Raw genomic sequence first — 27,687 nt, 5'->3', positions numbered from 1 at the left:
TATTTGCTGAAAGATTTGGATATCACGTAGGGTAAACAGATTGATTTAATTTGTAACAACATGAGTGCATTTCATGTTGCCTCAAATCCTGCTTATCATAAAGAAATAAATGCATAGAAGTGGAACACTATCGGAAATTTGGTAGAGGATGGTCCAATAAAAACCCACGACACAAAATAAAAGATACACCAAAGCACTATCTCCCAATAAGTATCACTCCCTCATGGGAAAGCAGCCAATTATTAATCTTTTTCTCTCCCTCTGAAAGGAGATTATTAATACTCTGTTTAATGTGTTTAATAAGAAGAATGTGAGTTTCATACTCATATTATTTCAAGGACAAGTTTTGTGATACGTGAGAGTGTACTTGGCCTTTTTGTCGTTAGAGATAACAATCTCTCCATACCCATTCTTTTTTATGGTGCATATATGTACCCAATGTGGGTTAATGTGATGTCTTGATGACAAGTATTGTGATATATGAGGGTGTACTTGGCCTTTTTGTTGTTGGGGATGACAATATCTCCATACCCTGTACTTTTTTATGTTGCATATATGTACCCCGAGAGTGTTAATAAAATGGCAAAAGATCATATCCTCCTGCAAGAGCAGATCACCTAATCACTCCCTAGTGTAAAACCTTATCAACGAGTACTTTCAGGACCCCAAATTTTGGGGACATAACCTCCTCAACCTAGCAACCAACCTCCAAAAAACAATATTAAAAAAGTAAAAACTATATGCACTAAATGCACTGGTAGAAATAAGGTCCTAGAATTGAATACACCATCCAATTTTAAAATGGTCATACTAAGTGTAAAGGAACTCGAAATCCAACTTTTTTTTTAAATACTCATCTGGAGATCTCAAAGTGGATCCCAAAATTTCAGGTCGAGAAAATCTTCCTAAGTAGAGCAAGTGTACAGTGTGGTCCAGAAGGCTACACCATGATGAAATTATATCTCACATCATACAGAACTTGTCTTCAATGAGTTGAAATCAAAAGGGCGCTAGCTCACACCTTGCACAGGGACTGTTGTACGAAAGGAAGTAGCAACGACCAGAAACAGGATAAAGTAGCTATCAAACCATCAATTGAGCATTTTACAAAATGTTATGCTGGAAAGATTCTTGAAGTACCTTCATATCACGAGAACTGGCCCAGACCCTCAATAGGAGCTCAAAAACTGAATGTAAAAATGATCTGTATTGAAACAAAAACATGTAATGTTAAGAAAACAACATACATCATTAAAAAACCAGTAAAATATAAATATGCACATATGTATATATGCATATATGCATGCATATATGTATGTATATATGTGTATATATAAGTATGTATGTATATGCACACACATATATATGTACGTAGGTACGTATGTATGTATGCATAATATTATCACTAACATGGAAGCCAAACTCACAGAACATCATTATCAAGATATGGGTCAGAAGGGAAGTCTCCACAAAATTGCCAAACGGCCTGGCACCAACATTTAAATGCTGAGGAACAAAACAATCATCTTTTAGTTGAAAACGATAATATATATGAGCCCCCTTATCTGATTATAGATAACACCTAACAACAATTTAAAATATAATTATATAAAAAATGTTCACTTTATTGGAATACAGACAGACATTAACTAAAATGATATCAATACGAGAATACATACCATGTGCAAAAATTGGTCGCAAGGCATCCTTCACACTTCCAAGAATGGGCAATACTCGAGATAAAACACCCTTTAATCGTGGGGTAAATTGTGAAGCTTTAAAAAAAACAAAAAAACAAAAAAAAACAATGAAACATGAGTAGAGTGGGAGAGTGGGTATCCTGATTCCATCTGTTGTTCAGCACAAAATTCAAAAAGGTGATCATATACAGAAGAATGACACACTGAATGATATGATACCATCTGCAGAAGCAAAATCTGCTAGTGTTTGAACCATGGTGGGGAGAGCAGAATGATGCCCAGATAGACTACTAAAAATTTCATCCATCATCTGGCAAATGAGAAATTAGACAATTAAACACACCAACTTTTACATCACATTGCCTCTTCCTATTTTAATAGGCATCGCAAAAGTAACTCACCAGGTCAGGTAAACGTGCACCTATTGAAACCAACAAACTAGATGCAGCCTTTTGCCAATCAGTGTTAATTTCCTGTGCATACAATACGTTGGGAATTTTAATGGTACAAATAATACATAAAATGTAATACGAAAGAACACATGTAGAAGGATTTAAGTTATATTCAAATTGGCAAGTCAAACACAAACTCTATTATTAAAAGAAGCATTCATTCATGTTCATCAGCATACCAAGAAAATATTCTAAGCATTGTCTGCCCTTCCCTTAAAAGCTCTAAGATTTGATCTGACTGAAACTGCTACAATGTATCCCACCTCCGCATCCACCTATTGAGACTTTCATACAGGATGGAACCCATTCAAGTCAACAGCACAAACACTCCAATGCCTCAATGCCTCTATCCCCACATTCATCAGGTTTCAACTAAAACATGGAACTAGATCACCCAATCCACTCTCCAATCACCACTCCAAAATTCCCTAACAAAGGGGTTCAGTTAAAAAGATAGGCTGGTAAGTGCAAAAGCTGAGAATTTCAAGACTTTCAGAAATTTGGTCCACACTAAATATCTGTTAGTATTGGAAAAGGATGTTTCAAAATAAGATTCGAATTCGGCACTTGGTTTGGGCCTTTTCTAAACTCCAGGCAAAGTATGGCTTAAGTGAATGGTTTAGTCCTACACTGCCTAGAGACAGGCTTGTGACTCAAAAAGTGGGAGATTTCCTTTGTCTGATGGGGGATGGAAGAGAGAGAGACAGATGCAAGGCTTTCTGGGTGCTTTCAATTTGTGTGCATGCCCAAAACACACATGTGCATGTGTGTGACCAGCAGAGCAGAGCTCAGTCAAGCCGTGCAGGGGACGTGGCAAAGGTCTAGGTCGGGTTGGGAGCGACGTATTTCTTTTTATTGGTCAAACAATTGATCACCCATTAACCGCGATAAAGTCAGAGTAGACTGAGGTTGACGTTTGGGTTTGGGGCAAAAGTCTATCGTTTTGCTCATCAAATTCTCATCAACTTTTAACACATAAGATAAAGTAGTTGAATTTCTGAATGCAGATAAGTTCTATGAGCATGCTAAGAGCTTTTCTCAGAGAGATCTGACCTTTGGCCATGGTTACAACTGTCCACTGTGGTTATGGCCGTTCACCGTATTAACTGTGTTTTGCGGCTTTTATTGTCACTCCCTCATAACATGTGTTGACACATTTTTGCCACGTGTCCACTGTTTCATCACCCACTATTTTTTTCACCACACTTATCCAAGTCAAGTCGCATCGAACTTCAAGTCACCTTTTCGGAACTTTGAGGGGGTACATAGGATCATTGAAGGAGAAATGGGAGAGGCAATGATGGTCCATATGCCCGATGGATGGAAAGATAATATGCAGAACCTTAACTTTTTTGTGTAGAAAATATGCAAAAGCAATTAATTAAATTTTTTGTGTAATGCACAAAAGGGTATATTTTCCATAGTTGTTGGAAATGCTTGGGAACCCGAGTCGTTTTAGGAACTGGAATCGTGGAATCGCCACCAGCTAAAAGATTCCTATCTTAGGAATCCTTGTCCGTACAATAGGAATCGCGAGCAATGAGATTCTTAGTTTTTGAGAATCGTATTTTGACTGAAATAGATCCAAGTTTCGTCCACATATGGAATCGAGATTCCGTCCCTCTTGGAATCGAGATGCCCATCCCCCTGGAATCCCCTGGAATCGACACTCTAGGAGTCAAAGTTCATTAATATGCGGAATCAAGTTTCCAACATCTATGAAATCGAGTCTCTGACATATGTGGAACAGAGATATGTTGCTGTTTCGAATCATGATTCTAACATATTTGGAATCAAGTTTCTAAAGTATATGGATCAAAGATCCATGCAAGTTTGAGATCGAGATTTACAATAATATGGACCATGGAATGCATTTGACGACCCCTACCAAGAATCGAGATTTCATTTTTATGGAGAAGGAAGCCCCAAGCACATCTTGAGCCTTATCAACTTTAGAACCTATATTGGATGTCTCCTATTAGAGGGTTTCCGAAATTTTATAGTGATTGTGTTGACTATTGAACTTACAGTCATTATTTATAAAAGATAAGAGTTTCTAAATTGTGATTTTGACTTCATTATTATAAAGACAAATTAGGATTATGTCTACGCCATGGTTTTACTTTCAATTGTATGTGTTGTATTTATCAATCATATTATAAATTTAAAGTAAAAGTCGACTAGGGTGGCACAAGTAAAATAATGAAAACCTGCAACCATTAGAAGCATTCGAAAGAAGATTCCTACTCCAATTTCCTTTAGGAAGTGCACAACCATCATAGACATTGGACATTATGTACTTTGATTTGGTTTTTTTTTGTTATACTTTGAATTTATTTAATTTTGAATCAAGATTTAATCCTTGCTAGAATCTAGATTCGATACATTTGGAAACGTCTACCCAATAATGGGTTCAAATTTCAAAAGATGTGTTGGATCGAGATTCCCAAATTAAGGAATCAAGTTTCTTTGGTTCTGATAAATGGTTTCCAAAGATGTGTTGAATCGAGATTCCGAAATTAAGGAATCGAGTTTTCTTGGTTCCGAAAAATGGTTTCTAAAGATGTGTTGAATCGAGATTCTGAAATTGAGGAATCGAGCTTCCTTGGTTCCAAAAAACGGTTTCTGTGGAGATTCCTTAATAGAAAGACGGAATCGGGTTTCGAAACCGGAATCGCGAGGTTGGTGGAGAGATTCTGATAACTATGATATTTCTTGAAGCCAGTGGATGCTTTCGAGACAATTAAAACTAGGGAAGTATTATTTGACTTTTTTTATGGAAGACAATTGAGGAGGTAGGACCAACGAATGCGGTCCAAGTCATTTGAGATAATGCAAGCAACTATGCCTTTAAGGGGCACTTGCTACAAGAACATTGTCCCACTATATTTTGGAATCTTGTGCAACCCATTGTGTATAGATTAATTTCTATAGGCTATAGGGAAGATATCCAATGATTGTTTGAAGGGACATCGATCCTACGAGTAGTTTCCATAGTGACACCTCCCCTTGACGACAAGCCCAGCCCTCCTGCCTTCCCCTATTCTACCCTCGACCACCCTCCTCTCGCTTCCCCTGGCCGTGTTTACCTCCCTATCTCATCCTCACCCTCCGACCTTGAGCCACTTCCTACCCTACCTCCAGACCTATGCCCGTCTTCTTTGATCTCTGCGCCAGATAGGGAGTCACCTAGTTCACCAACCACGCCCATCTCTCCCCCTTCGGTAGATGCCAATGCCGAGGGGGTCGATAAGGATGGGAACAACAGTGAATCTGACAGGATGAAGGAAATTTACAGTTTCATGGGTTTCCAACACGATGGCCATGAAGGACCGGCACACCAATTCTTACTCTCGGATGCTCAGAGCCAGCTAAAGGTGAGTTTCAGAGGACATAGGTAGCCCCTCAACGTGTTCTCCTCGATCAACTACGAGAGACTCCCTAGAAGGGCCCCAACCTCCAACCCCCTCTCCCTCTCCGAGGAGGTTTGCTAGACTCGCCTCCTACTCAACCTCCACCCTTAACCTATGAAGATTTTTACGTGGAACGTAAGAGGCATGGGACACCCTTCAAAAATGGAGGTTTTCAAGGACCTAACTGTTAAACACCTCCCCTCGATCTTAGCTCTCACTAAGACCAAACAGCCGGAGCCCACCCTCCAACTCATTCGCCTCGTTTGGGGAAGAAGGCCTTGCCAGTGGGTGTCTCTGCCTGCAGTCGGGGCTTCAAGGGGATATGGGTGGTCTAACACATCTTCCTGTCTTCCCCTATTGGGGAGTACTCTGTCACTGTTCTTCTCTCACACTCATCAGACGATTTCCCTTGGAAATTCTCGACCATTTACAGCCCCAACTTAGCCTCTCTCAGACCTCGGTTCTAGGCTGAATTGGACCACGTTGCTTCCCTACCCCATCCTGCTTGGTGTCTGGGTGGGGATTTCAATATCACTAGATGGTCCCACGAGAGAAATTTCAATTCCACCATCTCTCAGGGAATGATGGATTTCTTGGATTTCATCTGTCACAATGAACTCCTAGATATCCCTCTCCAAGGAAACCGTTATACTTGGTCAGACCACTCATCCCAACCCTTTCTCTCTAAATTAGATAGATTCCTCCTCTCCTTGGATTGGGAGGAACACTTTCCGGGCACTCATTTTGTGGCCCTGCCTAAACCCACCCAAACCACTGCCCCATTCTCTTGGACACTCAAGCTGCCAAGAGAAGACCGAAACCTTTTAGATTTGTATTAGCCTGGCTTGAAGAGGACTCGCTCTCCACCCTGATTCCAACATGGTGGAACTCCTTTTCCACCCTGGTTTCGGGTACAGCAAGCTATAGGTTCCAAACCAAAATCCAACTTCTCAAAGCCTCCCTCAAAACCTGGAGTAAGTCCATCCCGAGAAACTACTCACAAACTAAGTCCTCTCTGCTCAACTCCATCGAAGACCTAGACCAAACAGAGGAGTCCAGACCTCTGACAGCCACTGAATCGAACCTTGGAACCCAAACCAAGTTGGAACACTTCTCCATTTTAAAAAAAGAAGAACTGTATTGGTTCTAGAGGTCCAGAGTAAACTAGCTAAAAGCAAGGGACCATAATACATGTTTCTTCCACCGGATAGCTAATTATCGCAGAAGAGACAATATTATCTCCACTATCAAGGTGGGCAATCAAAATCTTGATCAACCTAAGGAAATCGAGTCGGTCGTCCTTGGTTTCTTTCAGGCTCTCTACACTGCCCCTCTGGGGCCCAGACCAAAGATGACCAATCTCGGTTTCTTAACTCTTCCGGACCACTGGGCACTTTAGCTGGAGTGCCCCTTCTCCAAAGACGAAATTTCAAAGGCTATCAACGACCTAGCCAAAGACAAAGCCCCCGGTCCTGACAGAGTTCCCATTGCCCCTTTCTAAATATTTTGGGAAACCTTTCGACCAAATTTCATTAGTTTCTTTGAGGAATTCTTCCAATAGGGAATCCTTCACAAAGCCATCAACGCCACCTTCATAGCTTTAGTTCCAAAGATCAAAGGGGCTGAGGAACTAAAGAACTTTCGTCCAATCAGCCTACTCAATTCCTCATACAAAATTCTGGCTAAAGTTCTGGCCTCAAGGTTAAAACAAGTCCTTCCCCTTATCATCTCATCATCATAGTCAGCCTTCATCAAAGATAGGCAAATCCTAGATGGGGCTTTAGTGGCACATGAGTGCCTACACTCCAGGCACGTCTCTAAGAAACCCGGTCTCATCTTCAAAATACACTGGGAGAAAATGTATGACTATGTTGATTGGTTAATACTGGACGAGACGATGGCAACAATGGGATTCTGGGATCTCTGGAGAAAGTGGATGGGAGGCTACTATTTTCATCCTTATTTCTCGGTCCTCATTAATGGGACTCCAAAAGGTTTCTTCCCATCCTCAAGGGGGCTCCGCCAAGGGGATCCACTCTCCCCTTTTCTCTTCGCCATCGCAGTAGAAGTATTTAGCCGCTCCATCACTTGTTTGTAACAGAAAGGTCTTCTCACTGGCTTCAAATGCAGCCCTCAACGCACAACGGTGTCTCATCTGCAATATGTAGATGACACTTTGGTGTTCCTAGATGCTACACCAGAAGAAATTGAAAACCTGAGACTCTATCTTAAATGCTTCGAAGCAGCTACAGGCTTTAAAGTCAACATGGATAAATCAAAGATGATGGGGGTGGGCACTGAAACCAGAGTGCTAATTCCAAATTGGGAATGCAAAGTGGAGGACTTTCCCACCACCTACCTTGGTCTACCCTTGGGACTGGGAAAACCAAAAAAGAGACAGTGGTCTAAAGTGATAGACAAAGTAGACAGGCATCTAGCAAGACGACAAGTGAGATATCTATCTCTGGCTGGCCGCACCACACTGATTGAAGCAACCCTAGCAAATGCTCCGGTCTACCTCATGTCCCTCTTCCGTATGGCAGCCTCAGTGGCCAACTGCCTTGACCAGCTAATGAGGAATTTCCTCTGGTCAGGACAACCCAAGAAAACCAAATGCCACTGCATCTCATGGGACAAGGTCTGCCTACCCAAACTTCAGGGAGGGCTAGGGATTAGGATCCTAAGAAAACACAACTTGGCCCGACTAGGGAAATGGTTGTGGCACTTAGCCACTCAGACCAACTCCCTCTAGGTTCAAGTCATACGCAGCAAATACAGGATTTTGGAGGAAACTTGGGTGCCTGAACGGAGACGTCCAAGTAGGGCTTCAGGGGCATGGAAATCCTTCGCCTCCTCCCTCCCTTTGATCAAAAAATTCATCTGATTTCATCCTAGAGAAGGATCAAGAGTCTTCAGGTCAGACCTCTGGTTAGGACACACTCCCCTAAGGGCCCTCTTTCCCTCCCTTTACTCTCTCGCCTCTAACAAAGATTCTACCATAGCAGCCGAAGAGTTTGGAATCCCTTTTTCAGAAGAAATCTCACTAACAAGGAAACTAGCCATTTCCTTTCACTTTCGGCTACTTTGCATTCTATCTTCATAGCTCCACACGGGAAAGACTCTCTAGTTTGGACTCTCGAGCCTTCAGGCACCTTCTCGGTGGCATCGTTTTACAAAAGGCTTATCCAACCTCCCACTTTCCAACTCAACCCTATCTCTGTCCTCTCCAAGGTTTGGTCTACCATTGCTCCTCCCAAAGTGCAGACCTTCAACTGGATTGCCTACTCTCAACAAGCCCTCACAGTTGACCAACTTCAAAGGAAAGGGATCTCAATCCCCAACAGATGCATCCTAGGAGGAATCGAATCCACACTCTTCATTCACTGCAGCCTCACTAACGACCTATGGAGCCAACTGTTACAGTTGTTTTGCCTCCAATGGGTAACTCCACCCTCGGTCAAGGTCCTTATCTCTTCGTATATTGTATCTCATTGGTCGAAGGCAGGTAAAATCTTGTGGAAGGCTGCCATCGCAGCCACCATCTGGGTTATTTGGTTAGAAAGGAATGCCAGGATCTTTCAAGGTCACAAAAACGAAGTCTCAGCACTCTTCCACAAGGTTACTTTTCTAGTAACCTTCTAGGCCTCCAACCACAAGGCCTTCTCCGAGATTTCAGCAAACTCTTTTCCCAACCAATGGGAAAACATCTTGAATATTCAACCACATAAGGTTGAAAGACCCAACAACTAGTTGCCACCCCCCGAAGGCGTCATCAAGCTTAATTTTGATGGTTGCTCTCTGGGGGAACCCTGGCCCTACTGGAGCCGGTGGTGTCTTCCGAGACCATCAACGCAATATCATGTTCACCTATTCCGAGCACTTAGGCCATGGGCCTGCTCTTGGGTCTCAAAAGTTTCAACCGCTCTTGAATCACACCTGTTGGTGGAAGGAGACGCCCAAAATGTCATTTCCTAGGCAGCCGGGAATTCACCACCCCCATGGTACCTATCTTCGATTTTTAATGAGATTGCTTACATTTGCAGGGATATGGATGTCTCATGGAAGCATATCTGGAGAATCTCCAACAAGTTCACCGATCTTCTGGCGAAAGACGGAGCTAGGGCCAAGCAGAAGACCTATTTTTTTATAAGAGACCCGACTTGTGGGTACTCTTGGATCACTCCTCTGTTCTCTTACACTCCAAAGCAATACACAAGTTAACTTTACTCAAAAAAAAAAAGTAGTTTCAATAGTTTTTTAATTTTAAACCCGTCTTTGATTTTGTGCCCTTTTTTTTTTACTTTTTATCAATTTTGAAGCTAATGACCACCTGAATAAGATTTTTGTTTTCCCTTTTCACAGTCGTGGTTTGCAAAAATAGTTGAAAACAAACTATGAACAGCCTGAGTCAAATCAAACTTACAGGGCTCCCTAATCCTAGATGGTCTCAAAGAGAGCAATTGCCAAGGTTGTCAACAACCGAGAGAAATACTGAACATAGCGAATCACCTTGTCTCATTAGGTAAGGGACTAAGGTGATCCCTAAGTCCAACCTTTCTCAATTTTTTATGGGACTTTCAGTCTATAGAGCTTTCGTTTTGCAAGTGTAATGATGCTAGAAATGAATTATACATTTCTTGATTTCTTTAAATCAATTTTTAAATCGCTTTTAAAAAATAGCATATATGTACGTACAAAGTATTTCTAAGAAATCCAATGTACATACAGTAGGCACTCCCAAGATAGGGAACTTCAAATCCAAAGATCCCATTCCTACTTCAGCTCCCGTACCGGCTCCCACTCCCAACAAATATGGGCTGACCATTACTTGATTTACTACAAACTTCCTCACTTTACAGTGTACATCGCAGCAAAAGGATGGCCTCAGATCCATGATTACATCAGCTAAGTTGCGGGATTCCATAAGGGCTAAGAAGATGAGAAGGCAGGAGATGGTAGAATTTGTTTTGACTATTCAGTTTTGGAAAAATGTTGTCAATGTAATTCGAATTACAAAGCCCTTGGTGAAGGTTTTGACAAATGCAGATAGTGATTCTAGACCTATCTTGGGGTACATATACGAGACAATGGACAATGGAAATTGCAAATGTTTTAAGCACAAGACGGGCCTTTCTGAGAAGTATTGGAAAAGTATTGATCATTCATGGGATAAGGAGCAGCATCACATTATAAATGCAAGTGCTTATTATCTTAACCCACAATGTTTTCATAACAAGGCCACATTTTCAACCCATCTCGAGGTTACCATGGCATTGTATGTACACCATGATAGAAAAGTTTTAACCACTACCCAGACAGACATATGCAAGTGAAGATTAGGAAGAAAATGTGTGCATAGCAGAATGCATTAGGCCTATATGGGCAAACGGTGGTAGTTGCCTTACATGTTGAAATGCTCCTAGGTAATTAATTTTTATTTTTATTTTTATTTTTATTAACTCATTAGTCATCAAAATGTCTCATGTTTACTAGTCTGATTAAGTACTAATCTCTAATTCTTTAAGATATATTATTCAATTTTCATTTTAAGCGGATTGGTGGATACAATTTGGTGGGAAGATCCACAACCTTCAAATTTTTGATGTCCGTATACTCTACAAGATGTGTAGTACAAGTGGCTGTAAAAGAAGAACCGGAGCATTTTCCAACACGTCCACACAAATAAGAGAAATAGGCAAGAGCATGACGAGCTAAACATCTTTGTCATTGTGCAATACAACCTGGCCATGAAGGAGAGGTAATATGCTCTTTTTTATTTTCTCAATATGAAGTGTATCCAAGTATTTGTAAAGTTCTAGTTTTCCTTACTTCTTTCTTTGGTAGTTTTATTTATGTTCACAATTTTCTAATTTTTAGGAGTTGGCTCAAGAATTTTAGGGTAGGAATACTTTGCTGGAAATTAACACCATGATGGTTGCCAAAGAAATCTAGGTTTAAAGTTGGGTTGAAGCTAAGAGGGGTAGTCAAATGGTTAGGTTAGCTTTGAGCTAGTTTCCTTGAAGTATAGAGAGACAAGGCTAGAGTATATAAATGAGCTTCAATAAGCCATGAATTAGATTGTGAAAATCTTAGATGGGGATGTGCATTACAAGAAGGAATAAAAAAAGGTTCCAAGCTTACACAGGTAGAAAATCTATTCTTACAAGCTAGGGTCCAAGGGAATCTTTCCACCAAAAGAACAGGGGATCTAACCTTTGGAAAGACTCTTCCAAACCTATGCTAGAATTATAGAATCATTATCTCTAGAAAAAGATCTAAGGAATCTCTATTCTAAAGGTAAGAAGAGGGGATCTAACCTTTGGAGAGACTCTTCCAAACTATGCAAGAATTATAGAATCACTATCTGTAGAAAATGAGTGATGGAATCTCTCTTCTAAAGGTGAAGTCCCGCCACAATTAAAACCCAAATTTTATTACACAACTTGAATTGAATTAATTATAAGCGTACACAAGTAATTATAGATGTTTGGATCCCTCTATTGAATAGCTATGGATAAGCTAGCTCTACTTTCCTGAACTTCTTAATCTTTTAGATCTTTTCAAAAATAGATAACTAGTTCATTTATAGTTTTAGGGAGGGCATACAGAACATGGAAAAAGATATTCTAGAATCTTGAACAAATTAGGAAACTCGCTTTTGAAACAATGAAGGAACCAACTTGTGAAAATTTTAAACACCTGACTTTCTAATTTATGGGGTCCACAATCTGCTAGAAGATTGATCTTTCTAGAGGGTGTCCAAGAGTCAATAATATAAGGAAAGAAACCTAACACACCAAGGAAAATAAAACTTGTAGCTAATTTTTTCAGAAAATTTCAACAAAAATTTGAAGCTTGAATATCTGAATTAAGAAAAGCCCAGAGAAGTGAGGATCATACATTTTTTGTTTTTTTCTTTTTGAGTCTTTGAGGTGAAACTGCTACATCAAGTTGCTCCAAGCAGAGCATATGGATAGAAGTAAGTAGTAGGAGAATAAAGAGTGGAAAACAAAAAAAAAATCAAATTGGTGGGAAACCCTGGCCCAAAAAAAAAGAAAAAAGCTAAGCTAATGATTCAGCAAGATCATTGGCCAATTTTGGACATGATAAAGGCTCACATCCTTTAGTCAAGATCCTTGCCCCATTATCAGCTTACCTATCTACCTAGATAGATAGGTAAGCTAAGCTAATGATTCAGCAAGATCATTGGCCAATTAGGGAGTTGTATACCTCTATGCTTCACATCATCAGCCGTGAGAACTTTGTCAAAGACTACCAATCATCTGAAGCATAGCATCCGAGAAATGGGAACGTACCATACCAACCACCCTTTGGAGGGGCTCCAAACCCCTTGGGACAGGGCATGGGCATATGATCGCACTGAGAATTTCCCTTTAGACTCATATCGCCAATAAGTCTATCAAGGCCTTGTCTGGGTAAACAAACTGAGTTCAAACAGTCAAAAAGCACACATGGTTCCATAGTCTTCAAATCGTCCAGGTTTCTTTTAAATGTCATGGCCCAAGAAACCCTTTATAGCATTCGGAGACCCTTGCCTCCCGTGCTTGGGTCACCCGATAAAGATTAGGGGATTGCCCTCGAAAAGGTGTGTCCCCACCCCATCCATAGCTCCAAAACAAAGTCTGATAATCACTACCAATTCTGATTCAAATCCCATCCCAAAATGATTTTGACGCTGATGAAATACCACGCCATAACTTGATGTCCTCAAATACCTTCTTATATTTTGCATTTTAGCTCCTCAATTTTGTTTCTATAGTTTGCATTAATTACCCTTCTCCAAAAGACCAAAACGTCATTTTCCTAGCAATACCTCGTTGATTTGTTTCACATACTTAACCCTAAACCACCTACTTGTTTAGGCTTACAAACATCTTCCAACTTGACTAGATCAATTTTGGGCATGTCGTTCTTCCCCCTGCCACAGATATTGCCTCTGTATCCTCCCCAACTTTTGTACTCCAGAAAGTGGAGCTCATAGGAGAGAGAAAATATATAGGGATGGAGCTCAAAGTTGCCTCAGTAAATGCTGCACTACCAACCATCAAAAGAAACATACCTTTCCAAGGGACCAACCTTTTTCCCACCCTTTCAATCACATGGTGCACAGATGCTTTTGTTGTTCCTGCAAATAGATAAAGCGCAAATATCTACACTGGAATTTCCCCATCTTGCATCCCAGCAAATCAGCTAACTGTTCCAAAGTCTCTTGGGAAGTATGCACTCCAAGCAAAGAACTCCTGCCCATGTTGACTCTATCATGTTATGATCACAAAAAGACAAATTATGAGGTTGTATATCTCAAAGAGATCGTCAATTCAAGGTTTGAAACCTTCCAAAAGAGATATCTGGGTAAAAAGTTCTGGCTTCGAAAAGCAGTCCGCATCAAATGCCCTCCAATTGTTCGGCTAGAGTATGAATGCCACAATGCCAAAGCCACCATGAAACAAACCCCACAAATTTTAGTTATCTAACTCTGGAGCTACAACAATCATTTGATTGATGACCTTCATTACTTGAAACAAGTATGCACAGTCTGATTTCCACCATTAGTTGAAACTCATCACATTTTCATTGCACCCCTTGACCTTGGCCACAACAAGAAATTAGATAGCCCAATAGATACGAAGAGTAGACATGGTAGCGTGATTCATCCACTTCGACATTTTCTCTCACCATGGTGCAATTCTAATTTTCCGTCTCTCTGACATTAGGTCCAACGCGTGCATTCTCAAATCTTCCCCACAAATGTAAAACCCAAGAATGCTTCAAGAAAACTCTTGAAGGAACTCTCATAACTTAACTCATTTCCTCTGTTTCCTGCATTCATCCACAAATACTTGCACACATCTGATGCTTAGGTTATTTATGTGACCGATGAGAGGGCTCCTCCTAGTCATATATATGATCGAAAAAAAAAAAAACAGTCGAGCCTAGTCATACACGTGTGACAGTTCCCGCTCTCCCTTACTTCTCATCTAAAATGCATTTGTGTTGTAGTGTCACTCAAAATGTTGCATTTTGTTTCTCTAATTATGGGATACCAAAATCGTAACGTTGGGTACTAGTGGGTTGGCATATAACATCATTGAACACTTCCATTCACTTAGAATTGATTTTGCAAAATGCTCCAAAAGAGGCAAAGTGGGTAAGAAACGACCTTAGAAGAGATCATCTCTGTTGTCGCAACTTTCGCCAGCTTGGTCAAGAATGCATGATCAATGTCTCTCTCATCCATAACATGAACTGCAAATGCCATTGTCCTAAATACACCAGCCATATTTCCAAATCTCTGATTCAGCAACAGAAACCCATTAAACCAATAAAATTTTGAACTAAAAACACAAGTAAATAAAAAACAAAACACGAAAATCATCAAAAAACAATTTGAGGAAGAACACGAAAATCATCAAATTTTACCACAAAAGGAAAAACAACAAAAAACCCAATACAGAAATGAATTCAAAGTTTCAAAAATGCAAAACCTACTCTTCTTCCACCTCGAGCGGCACCCAAACAACAATCCAGAACGAGTAATGGGTTCCTAATGACAAAACAAGGACATATTAGTACACAGAGAAACGAGAAAAACATATCTTTTGGAATTAAAATGAGAAGAAGATGGGTCCTTTTGGTTCCTTACAGGGGACATATTTCTTTTAGTGCATCCATGGCAGCTTCCCTCACCAATGGGGATTCATCACCTAGAGAAGCGACCAGAACCTGTATGGCCTCTGAACCAGTAAAGTGAAACTTCAGAAAAAAGCTACAAAAAAATCATTGGAAAATAATGATAAAAATAGAGGAAAAAATGAGAACCTGGCTGGTGAAGGGAAGGTTCAAAGGGGGAAGCAGCCATGGCTTTAGAAGACAAAGACAGAGGAAATCTTTTCCACAAAGTGCTTGCTTTCTTTGTAACGATAGGGATGTAGAGAGGGGTAAGTTTTCTGCCAAACGCTCTCTTGAAGAGAGAGAGAGAGAATGGGAAAGCTTTCCACAAAATAGAGGGAGAGAAAGAGAGCTCCTTTTGCCAAATAACAATTACTCTCTCTTCAGGCCCACCGGCTCCCGCTAACTTCATGTAATTTTCTCTTAATCATTGAACGAGGACGAAGATAACGCTCAAATAACCTTATTTTAATCGTAATGACAACAAAGCCTATCCATTTCTGTGAGTCGGATCGACGATCCGGATCGTTTTCAAGTCATTTGGATTGATGATCTAAAAAAACTTAAATCAAATTAAAATAAAAGTTTATAGAGTTGGGATTTAGATGAGACCATATAAAATATTAGATAAACTAAAAAAAAAAAAATTGAAAATGATGTTTTGGGGGAACAGGTTGAGAGCTATAATACTATGGAAACCTATTCGATCCTAACTGATTTCGCATCCAAATAAACAATACGGATAGGAAATCACCAAGTTTTTAAACAATGTGTAAGATGTTTGAGATCATGAAAGGTTATTTTAAGCAGTATGCACTCTCGAGGGGTATCTTAAAAAGTGAGAAGCAAAAGGTTAAAACAAAGCCAACGACGAAAAGAAAAAGTAAAGCCCTCATATCTAATTGAAATTTGTTGGAAAATAAAAAAAATAAGGATTTTTGCATATCTTATAATAGATTATCTAGATCGTTTATTTTATAGTATCCATGGATTTGTAAAATATATGTCATTTTTGGAACTTCAAATTTCATAATCATAAGTAAAATTAGATTTTCGAGCCATCATGGGGGTTCATACGTGAGAACTACATCGTCTAATGAGCTTTCGAAGTGAAACTTTGCTTTTTTTCCTAGAACTTGGGCCAAGTAAAAATTGCAATCTATTGATATTTGGTTTATAAAATTAGAAAGTATACAACGGGTGACACACACAAACACTTTAGTTATTAGATATCAAATCAAACATCACATATATCAACCTGTTAGATTTCACATTCAACAAATAATGATGATTATGACCTTCTTGTACTATAGTATATATTACCTAAAGAGATTTTGAGATCAATCAAGGACAATGGGAAATGAGACAGACAATGAATAAGGACAACCATGAAAAATGCTTATTTATGGTTACAAGTTTTGAAGGAACTTACCGCCCCAAAATAAAATAAAAAAACATTGCTCAAAAGGGACATGAGATCTAAAATAAGCGAATGGAAGCAATATAGGAAAATGGAAGAAAGTTAGTTTATTTAGTGAGCTATAACAACTCCAAGAGAGAGGCAACACCCGTGGGAGCAAAAATGTATATTTGTTTCTTCAGACGGAACCTTGGCATGAAATGTTTTTAAGATCATCAAATTTTAAGTTTGTGACGTGCTTAACCAAGTCACTATATGAAAGACAAGGAATGTACATCATAGAGGTGCTAGAAAGAGTTCACAACCTAATTAATAAGAAAAGATGAAGTATAAAATATGATTATTTCTTTTCATTATAAGGAGGTTATGATCGCCATTAGATATGAAATATAGATATTATGGATGTACCATTAACAAAACTCAAATTCTAAAAGACAATTCTAAATTTTTGTTACACACCCCACCCTCTCAGATTTCATATCTCAAAATAGAAATCAAAATGTACAATATGCTTAGATAGCAAGACCTGAGTACATGTTAATAAAAACCCAATGTCCTTTGTTTTTTTTTTTCCAACTACTCATTTGCGTATTTCAAAAGGGCATGCTTTCTATCTTTATAAAACTTATATACTTTCCCCTATGCAACCTTCCACTCTGAATAGACTGTTGATATAATCTCAATCACAATATCACGTCTTTACACTATTTTATTTTATTTTTTCTGCAATACATTTTAGCACCCAAATTTGTGCATCCACTCCTCTCTTAAACCTACATATGAAAAAATATAAAACTATTTTTTTCAATAAAATAAAATGATCAAAGTACCCTTAAAAGTTTTAGGGGTATTTTGGTCATTGTATTTTATTAAAAAATTAAATTTGTTTTTAAGTGTACCTAGATGATGGCACATACTAAATTTCATATGCATATAGTTTATATATATATATATATATATATATATATATATATATATATATATATATGAAAAATGATCTTGTGAGCCAGTGGGCTCACAAGAAAAAATGAGTCCAACGGCTTAGATTGAATCTGGATAGATCTAACGATCAGGGTATTCAGTAGTATTTTAATTTTAATTTTTTTTCTACAATTCTAAATTACTTGAAATTTTAGGTGTGTATTCTTCTCATCAAGTCGCACCTAATAAAAATATAAAAAAAAAAGAATTCATAAAAAAAACATTGATCAAAATACCCCGAAATTTTAAAGGAGTATTTTGGTTATTTTTTTCATGTAAAATATTTTTTTGATAGTTTTCGAAAATTCACTTATTTGTATGAATACAAGCTTAAAATTTTAAGTGATTTGGATTTGTAAAAAAAAAAATTAAAATTCAAACACTATCGGACATCCGTGGTTGTCAGATCGGTCTAAATTCAATATGGACCATTGGGCTCATTTTTACTTGTGAGCTCACAGGCTCAGATCATTTTCATATATATATATATATATATATATATATATATATATATATATATATATATATATATATATAGTATGAGGAATCGGATCTAGATCAAATAGTCATTGGCTCACTTGATCTAAATTGGAAGGGTTGGATGAGAGGGAAAAGTATATATCTTTTATACAATAGGGGAGGTCTAGAAGATGAGAGGGGAAATTATATATATTCTATAGAGTAGGGAGACATTTTCAATTTTAGAATGGATCCAATTGAGAAGCTCATTTTGTTGAGCCTTTTGCCCGAGAGAGCACATGCACAATTTCCTCCCGCAGAACCAAAATATGTGCGGAGAAAAGATCCAGGGGCTCTTTCGTTATTTCGAGGAGCAATGGGGTGGTAGTCTTACCCAACGTTCCTCTTTGTTGCCACATGGTTGCATGCATGTTCGCATGTATACAGACAGAACCAGCGTGGCGTACACCTCAGAGGCCTTGGATTTGATCTACTTTTCCCAGTCGTATTTTGATCTTTTCTTCTCCATTTGACACGAACATATAATGGTTTTGGAGTCTATTATCTAAACCAGATTTGAAATATCATAGTGACCTTCAAGGTTTAAGAAAACAGATCGGAGATCGAGAATGGCCACCCTAAAAATTGCGTCGAATCAATGAATTGGTGATTTAGATAGGAGAATCGGCCAGATCGATCGGTTTCAACCTAAAAAAAATTTCAAAAAAAAAACACTATAATTTCCCTGAAGTCTATTTTTTATGTTACAAAAAGAAATAGTGTCCATTACATTATGCTTTTCGTTATTATGTTAAAAATAATATATCTCATGGTAAGTGTTTTTTGTCTATTAAATTCATTTTATAATCAAAATAAAGCTTCAAATGCAACATGACAATAAAATGAATCTTTAACTCAATTTATTTATTTTATTATTGTATAGATTTAGGAGTTTTGATTTTTTAAAAGAATCTATAAAAAACAATTTAATGGAAGAGGCTGTTAATAGAGAGAAAAAAAAAAATTTTAATGGAATTGTGTTTTCACTACTTAATAGAGAGAGAGGGAGAGTTTTAGTGGAATTGATTTTAGTATAACTATTAATGGAACGAACCTTGTAAAGAGAGAAAAAGGTGGTTAGTAGAAAAATAGAGATAGAAAGGTTGGGGGGAGGGAGGAGAGAGAGAGAGGCGCAAGGTGGGAGACGAGAGTTTTAAAAAAGCAAAGACATTATAAAAGCCCATATCATGAATATATTTCATGAAATGGTGAAGCAAAAAAAAAAAAAAAAAGGTTTTCTACCCAAGCTGCGTTATAAACACGGTTAAACAAAAAATAAAGTTCCACAATAGGGATTTTCATAAACACAGTGAAGCAAAAAATAAAGTTCTACAACAAGGATTTCATGAAGCCTAAGGCTCTATAAAAGCTTTAGGCATAATAGAAATAAAATTCAAACAAGATAAGAAAGTGTATTACTCTTTCCTTTTGAGATAAATATAGGAAAGTGTATATTACATGTAACAAGATAGAAAAGTATATATTACATCATTGCCATTATATATACAATGAAAGTACCACCACAATAATTATGTGGAGCACAATGATTTTCTAAAAGAGTTCTTCTCTCTCTGTCTAAAATTTCTTTATGGCATACACTTAAGATTACTTGTTGGCCACGTGCTCAAGTTGCTTAGTTATTCTCTCTCTTGATTGGGTGGTACATGTGGGATTAATGATTTCACGACATCCAAAAAAAGGTTGGGGTGGGCTGCCGTTGTTATTTTTTTTAAAAAAAATTAAAATATGTGAACTTCCAAAAAAAAAAAGGGTTATGTTCTAATAAAACCGGCTGATTCTGTCAGAGAGCCAGTCGGTTCAAGAGGTGAGTCCCCTGGTTCTCGATATATCACGGGAATCGGATTAGCTACAACAAATTTTTATCTGAATCGGGTAATTCCAATCTAGATCAACGATTTTTTAAATTTTGGTTTAATGTACCCAAATAAAGTTTCACTCAAATTTAAATTGCTAAATGATAAATATATGATGCTGGTACATGCTCCTTAGGCCAAAAAAAAAAAAAAGTCTTGTCCCTTGTACTTTTTATCCCAAACAAACCTCAAAATATTTATAACTAGGAAAAAAAAAAAAAACATCAATGGGGCGTAAATGGGGGTGGGTCTAGAGGACCCTAACTAGAAACCAGCTCAACTATGTCTAAATTAGACTAGACTTGACTTGAACTAGGATGGGTCCAAGTCAATTGGACACGGACTAGGATCCTAACTTGCATAAGGTTGCAACAATCTTAAACAATCAAAGTCACGTGTGCCCCCAAACTTTGTCATGAGATGTAATTTTGGTATTGAAAATTTTTAGGGTGGTGCGAGAATCTATGTTTACTTTTAATTATAAAATTTTGAACTCCAAAAATAGTTTAGATCAAACATATCTATAAACGCATGAAAATTTTGAAAATTGACCGTCTAGATAATGCATTGCAAGATGTACTATTTTTAAGACTTGGAATCTCTTTTCTTCTCCATATCTATACATAAAGATGTCTAGATTATCAATTCAGTGTTTTTCCCACATCAAAACGACCTTTTTTGCAGGATTTTAAGGTGCACCTTAATTCTACATTCTTAGGTGTCTAACCTTTTTTAAACTTTTTCCAAAGTTAAGATACATATTTTTATATATAGGTAAGGTCATGTCAAGTTGACCCCTATCTGGCCGGATAGTATGATCGAACTTAACCTGGCTTAGATTATAGGTCAATTGGATCCAAACGGTACCGAGTTCATTGTTTGGGTCCATGAACCGACCCAACTCTTTTCGCCCCTACATATCAATTCTTTGTATGCTTCAAAAAATTAACATAATAAAATTGAATGGAGACTATCTAACCGCTAAATCAAGGTTTTTGGAGATTGAAAATTCAGTTTTTCTAAGAAACTCATATAGTGGCTACAAAGGACATCCCAAAATTTTAGATTTAGAAAATACTCCTAAAGAGGTCTTTCGGCCAAAGGAATAGGTTCACATGGTCCTCCTGTATGAGTGTATTGTATGCTTGCTCCTTCAGGCACATATTGTCCAAAGATTGGATGGTCTTGTTCAATATTTTGGTGTTAGTTTTTCAAGTACCTACGGAGTTGGATAGAAATTTTCTTTTATGAGTTTGGTTGCGGCATCGGTGGTGAGGGGGGCGGCTGCTTCAACATAGCGTTCCACCGTCCATTCCCAGGACATGTCCTTGATTTGTGCCTGTCTCTCACACTAGTGAAACATGGTGGGAATTTGGTGTCTTCTTTAGGTTTTCATTTAAGTTAGTTTAAATCTTGTATTTCTTCCGAAAATTCCAAAAAAAAAAAAAAATATGCTCACTTTCATAATAGTCTGCTGGAATAATGAAATTCCAAAAACGTATCTGATACAGTGTATGGATTCTCAGACTGAGATAAAGTTGATGAGGACAAAAACCATGCTGTTAAAGGTTTATAAGCCTTTTTAAATCCTCTCCACAAAATGATAGACTGGTGGACTTCTCATATTGCATATTGTGTACACGCGAATATGAGACGGACCAGATGAAGAGAAGTTCGATCCGTCCAAGATCATACATAAACTTAGTTATTTGAATGAGTTGTTCGAGGTGGGTCCCGTCAAATTTAGATCTACACATAAATCACTCTAAAAGACCTATTGTTTATAGATTTGTGGCCGAGCCGGCTTAGATAGTGTGAAATCCATTATGAAATAAACATAGAATATAAAGGAAATAGAAAATAAAGAGAACAAAAGAATGGATCTACTTAAGCAAGTAACGATAAATAATGAAAAGACTAAAGAAAATAATGAAGCAAGAAAATGATTAAAGAAAAGTAAGAAGTAACTAAGAGAAATAAAGAAAATAACAAAGGAAAACAGGAATAATAGATCGAATGAAGAAAATAAAGCTGAATAACTAAAGAAAATAATAAAGCATATCAAATAATAATGAAAAAAGAAGAAGACGAATAACATGGAAAGCCTGCCCTTAGGCCTGACACCTAGATCAAGGCTCTCCTTGACCTTCAAGTTGACTATCCTGATTGAATGAAAGTACCATGGTAAAAGAAAAAGATACCTAGGAACTTCACATCTAGCGCTTTTGACCACTACAAGAAGTTGATTTTTGTTTATGAAGTTGGCTGGAGCCGGGTCCTAGAGTTACGGTTTGAATGGCCTAAATCTAGGATTTGGGCAGGTTTCCATGATTTTACTTAGGGTTGTGTTTCTATTCAGGGCTTAAATGCTGAAAACATCGGAAGAATGACTTTAATAGGCAAAATATACCCCAAACCAAAAAGGAAGTGGTTTGAACCAATACAGAGGTGCCTTGCAATCTATGTCGTATATTGAAAAGTATGAAGTAGAATCATTAAAGTTATTTTCATATTCACCAGAGCATTAGTGAAACTAGGAGTCGATTTATCAAAGTGTCTTGTGATTGTTGTAAATTCATCAAAGTCTCATAAAAGGGAAAATCAAGGTTAATGCACATTCGAACTAGGAGGTTATATATTAGATATCATCCCCAATACTTTATAAATGCACAAAAGTATTTCAAAACTCACGAGCCTAACACTTCAGTCCACATGCAATATCCATATTGCGTGCTCTAAATATAAGTATAATAAGAGATGAGGCTTTCTTAAAGATATATTAAAGCAACGTTAGGGGAAGTCAAAATTATACCCAAATGTGAATTTATTGAAGCATGTCATCACTAGAAATATTACAGAAAATTGCAAAATCTCCCCACCCAACTTTTCCTAGCAACTTCCCACAAAAAATCATGCTTCCTAGCAAATACCCCCAATACCAAAAAAATTTTTTTTGACGAAAATACCTTTTCCTCTTGTAACAAATTATTTTCGGATCCCAATAAAAGGAAACGCCGGACCACACTTGTACAACGTTGAACTGCTCACTTCAAAACGTCGGACCGCTACTTCAAAATGTCGGACTGCCCCTTCAAAATACCGGCCCCTTCAAAATATCGGACCGCATATCAAAACGCCGGACTGCCCCTCCAAAATGCCGGACCGCAACTTCAAAACGCCGGACCGCCCATTCCAGCAAAAAAAATAATCGTCGGACTTGCACCATGAAATGTCGAACCGGCCATTCCAACAAAAATAATCACCGGACTGCCTGTTTAAAATGCTGGACCACCATCTCCAATGAAATAATTTGTTATGTAAGGAAAATGTATTTTCGTTGAAATTTTGTATGGGGGTGTTTGCTAAGAACAGTTGGTTGGGGTAAAGTGCGTAAGAAGCCCATTTTAAGGGGTTTTTGTAATTTTTCCCAATATTCTATTAGTAGTATTAGATTCATTTGGCCCCTTTGATTTAGTTATAATCCCTAGTCTTACACGAAGACAACTGGGACCTATTTATAATATTAGACAAATCATTAAAAAAATCCCATCTTTATCATCGATATTGTTCATACTATAGACATTGGACAAGTGCCGCATGGAAATAGGCAAGGTAGGCCCACGGTTAGAAAAGATTGAAAGTAAGACTATGTAACCCTGGCCGGTGTATATCGATTAAAATGGTTTTTTTTTTTTTACCACCTGAAATGCTTATTGCTGTCCAAATCAGTGTAGAAAAAATCAAGCGGTTCAATTTCTAGCCGCCCGTTTATATCGGAACCGGTCTCTTTAGCCAGTTTTGGTGGACCGGCCAAGTATTTAAAAAAAAAAAAAAAATTATTTAAAATTTCGAATAAAGGGATTTTGTTTGTAATGCATTTTTTATTTATTTTTTTATCATTTTTGGCAAAGATTGGAAATTTTTTTGGCCATTAATATTTATTTTTAATTTTCCCATCTTTTTTAAAAAATTCAAAATACCTTTAAGCACAAATCGATTCTTTAAAATCTATTTTTTCATTAATTTTCAAGATGTGTTTTGTTTAATCATGCGTTAAATAAATTTTCATATTTTATTAGATTATTTTGTATTTTTTATTTTTAATACTTTTTTTATCGCCTGAGACTTGTTCGGTTAGGCCAATTGAACCGTTCGGTTTACCGATTACGCTGGTTGAACCGCTTCCAACCTATGCCCGGTTAACCGTTCCGGTTAATATTTTCGTACATTGGTCCAAATACATAATAAGAAACAATTTTATTAAAAAAAAAAAACCCAAAGATTCTCATTTGTTGCCATTTTCATAACTCTTTATTGCACAAACAAATTGTATAAACTTGATTGTGGAATCTGAAACATATAGCTGCATAAACAAAAAATAAATTTCAAGAAAATTACCTCAACCGGACTTTACACACCCCACTCCGGGTCTCGTCCTTCGATGATGCACAGGAACAAGGTCATTCTCAGATTTCTAAAGTATGAGAAACCTATAGCTATCAACCCTTTCAAATCAGAGAGCAATAGTGGAACAATCACAAGAATAGGCCTAAATGGTTAAACTCAACTACCTGCCCATCCATATGATTTAGGATGGGCCAACGATGGAACACATGGCCCATCATTGTTCGTTATGAAGGGACCATGTGAACCTCTTTTCACCAAGCACTAAGTCGGTTTAAGTAAACTGCCCCTGCCCTATTGAGAATGATCTAGAGAGAGAGAGAGATAAGAGAACCATCTAGAGAGAGAAGGAACAAGAGAGGGAGAGAGGAGGTGGGGGTCTTCTAGAGGGATGGAGGAGCCTACAATGGAATTATTGATAATTTCATTTATTTCCTTTGTCAATTCATATTTTGAAAATTTATATGTGCAGATTATTTCTAGTACCCGGGTCTATTATTCTCTTGGTAAAATTCCAAATACCAATGTTAATGGATTATGTTGTGAATTTTCTGTGCTTTATGCAAACTAGTGATATGTATGTGCGTTGAACATAAATTAATTATTAATTATAAAAATAAATTTTTATTTTGAAATAATATTTTAAGAAGACTTTCAATTATAGAGAAGAGAGAGGGGCTTCTAATAGATCCATCTTCATATAATTATAGAGAGAGAAGATAGACTTACTTTATTGGTCTTATTTGATAAAAATAATTGAGAAACAATACAGTGAATACAAAAATATAAATATTTTTCTCTTATTCTAATTGAATACATTATGCATATTTATGGATCAAACCAAAGCCCCAAAACTTATTTATTATATTTTTTATTTTTAATTATATCATTTACTAAATTACTTTTACTTATACTAATATACATTATTTATTTATAAGTAAGTATTATTTTGATAAATTAACAAAACTAAAGATGCAAAAAAGAAAAAAAATAAAGAAATTATCTTTTTCTTTTTTTCATTTGGCAATATAAGTTTTACTATATTATTAACTTATATAATTTGTATTGTTATTAATTATTTTTCTATTTTTTATATTTTTTTATATTTATTTTAATATAATTAATTTTATTTTTAATTATAAAATTACATATGTTATTCACTTCTAAGTAAAAATTATTAAAAATTAGATAATATAGAAATACAAAAATATATCATGTATATGTCACATGATACATATAATAAAATTATAACAAACATGTATCTATTGCAATCAAAACTAATCATAGTGTTGGAATTATTTATTTTTCCTCATTTTATGATAGTAATTTTTTTTTTAATTCCATTTTGAATTTTAAAATTATAAAAAATGGAAATGAAAGAAGCAGACGAAGAAAAATAGAAATGAATAAAGCAAATAGGAAGAGTTTTTTTTTTTCTTTCCTTTTCGTTTTGCAACTACTAATTATAGTGATACTATAGTTTTTATTTTTGTATTTATGGTTATTTATAATTATGTTTTTTTCCTATTTTTTGCATTTGCAATTATATCGTTTATTAATATCAAATAAATTATTTTACACAAAATGTAAAAAATTTCTTTAAAATTGAAAACAAGTAACATTGTTGATTTCAAATATACAAAGGAAATTTACATGAGATGAAAGAAATTTGAAACGTGGGGGAGAGAGGTAGAATTTTTTTTAGGGAAATTGATTTATTAGGAAAGAGAGAGAGAGTAGTGAAGAGAGAGAAAATTGTTAGGGGAGGAGATTTATTAGGAGAAATAGGAGAGAAATTTTATGAATATTAATTTATTAGGAGAGAGAGATATATATAGCAGGTACATAAGAATATTAGTTAAGAGACATAATAGAGAAACAAAATTTGGGACAATTGAGTGAGTGGAAATGTGGGAGGCAGAGAGGGATAATAATTGAATGAAAGTGACGAGTGGCACAATAATAAGAAGGGTGTTGCTCTCACTTAATATATAATAGATATATTCAATGTATGGATATTTTTTTGAAATTCTGTTGTCATGTCTGATGTTGTAGATGCATGTTAGACATGTTTTATGGTACTCTTGAATAGGTGTCATATATTATTGTTAAATTTGTCAACTTCTAATGCAAATATGAGAATCAGAAATATCAATTTTAAAAATTAGCTTTTAAAATACTATATATACATTCACCAATGTTCGATTACACGAACCGGCTCATGACCTAGACATTTGCCGGTCCAAGAAACCGAGAACTGGTTCTAGGTAACCCAAAAAAATCGTCTAGGCATGGGACTGGCAAAAAATTATTATAAAATAAAATTATAAAATAAATCCAAAAAACTATGAAAAATATATTAAGAGTAAATTTAAACAAAACAATCTAAATAAAGTTTAAAAAGTAGTTAAAAATGGATTTTGAAAAAGGCTAATTGTAAAGGGGGGATTTTTTAAATAATTTAGGGTTGCTTTAGAAATAATCCAAAAAGAAGAAAAATGTAAAAATAAGTACTCATGACACAAACACTTCCAATCTTTTCCGAATTGATAAAAAACAGTACAAATAAGTTTCTTATTTTTTAGAGTTTTGAATTTTTTTCAATATTGTAGAACTTGGCTACAAAAACTGGCTAAAACCGGACCGGCCTTTGGCCAGTTCTGGGTAACCCGGCTGGTTCGGGTTCAGCCCAGGTTGTCTAACACTGGCATTCACCATTTAAAGAACACGGAAGATGGGATTTCAAATAACATTAAGCATTTTTTGTTTAGAAATTTCAAGAAGAAAATCTTGAACTTCGGCGGTAGTTCAAGACCGATGGGGAGATGGCTACCATTGGCTCATGGTTGTGTCAAATTGAACTTTGACCGTAGTTTTTTTTAGTAATCCAGGATTGGCTGGTTTTGGAGGTGTGGTGAGGGATTCCTTGCTTGTAGAGGTATTCTCGTTTTTTGGTCCATACGGAATAACTACCGCAAACCGTGTTGAGTTTTTAGCAATTCTAAGAGAATTGAAGTTGTCAAAAGAACGTTTTGCTACTCAGGGTTGGATTGTTGAATGTGATTCATTAATTGTCTTTAATTAGTGCTTTGGGATATGGAGGGCCCCTTGGAGTTTAAGGAAGTATCAGATGGAAGCGATGTGTGTTTGTTGGCTTCAAATGATTGCATTTCAACATGTTTGTAGGGAAGCGAATGATAGAGCCGATTCTTTGGCAAAACAAGGAGTCCAGGC

General features: G+C 36.7%; 1 protein-coding gene and 1 long non-coding RNA gene across 42 annotated transcripts in view; both read right to left on the bottom strand.

Annotated features, from left to right (window-relative positions):
- Nucleotides 1–15,652, bottom strand: part of LOC18432942 (ARM repeat superfamily protein) — a 98,111-nt gene extending 82,459 nt beyond the window's left edge. For 17 of the 41 annotated variants that reach the window (XR_016059722.1, XR_016059721.1, XR_016059724.1 and 14 more), the window contains exons 1-9: nt 15,406–15,652; nt 15,230–15,320; nt 15,076–15,130; nt 14,747–14,878; nt 2,102–2,173; nt 1,920–2,010; nt 1,680–1,775; nt 1,428–1,506; nt 1,141–1,204 (exon numbers count right to left, since the gene is read on the bottom strand). Coding sequence is in view for 22 of the 41 variants with exons in the window: in XM_088872588.1 (XP_088728714.1) it covers nt 1,141–1,204; nt 1,428–1,506; nt 1,680–1,775; nt 1,920–2,010; nt 2,102–2,173; nt 14,747–14,878; nt 15,076–15,130; nt 15,230–15,320; nt 15,406–15,445 (720 nt within the window). In the remaining 19 variants the exon portion in view is untranslated. Of the gene's footprint in view, nt 1–1,140; nt 1,205–1,410; nt 1,507–1,679; nt 1,776–1,919; nt 2,011–2,101; nt 2,174–12,795; nt 14,879–15,075; nt 15,131–15,229; nt 15,321–15,405 lie in introns of those variants that run through there. The other 24 variants (XM_088872593.1, XM_088872596.1, XM_088872601.1 and 21 more) reach the window with 12 other exon arrangements.
- Nucleotides 15,653–18,195: 2,543 nt separating this feature from the next.
- Nucleotides 18,196–24,723, bottom strand: LOC148781363 (uncharacterized). The gene is made up of 3 exons (XR_016059720.1): nt 24,448–24,723; nt 23,016–23,332; nt 18,196–18,823 (listed from the first exon to the last, which is right to left on the bottom strand). It is a non-coding gene; the product is annotated as an uncharacterized LOC148781363 (long non-coding RNA).
- Nucleotides 24,724–27,687: the final 2,964 nt, after the last annotated feature.

This window comes from Amborella trichopoda, chromosome 7, assembly GCF_054954075.1.
Source record: "Amborella trichopoda isolate Santa Cruz 75 chromosome 7, AtrichopodaSantaCruz75HAP2 v2.0, whole genome shotgun sequence".
NCBI classification, from domain to species: Eukaryota; Viridiplantae; Streptophyta; class Magnoliopsida; order Amborellales; family Amborellaceae; genus Amborella; species Amborella trichopoda.
This window is presented reverse-complemented; position numbering and strand designations above follow the sequence as displayed.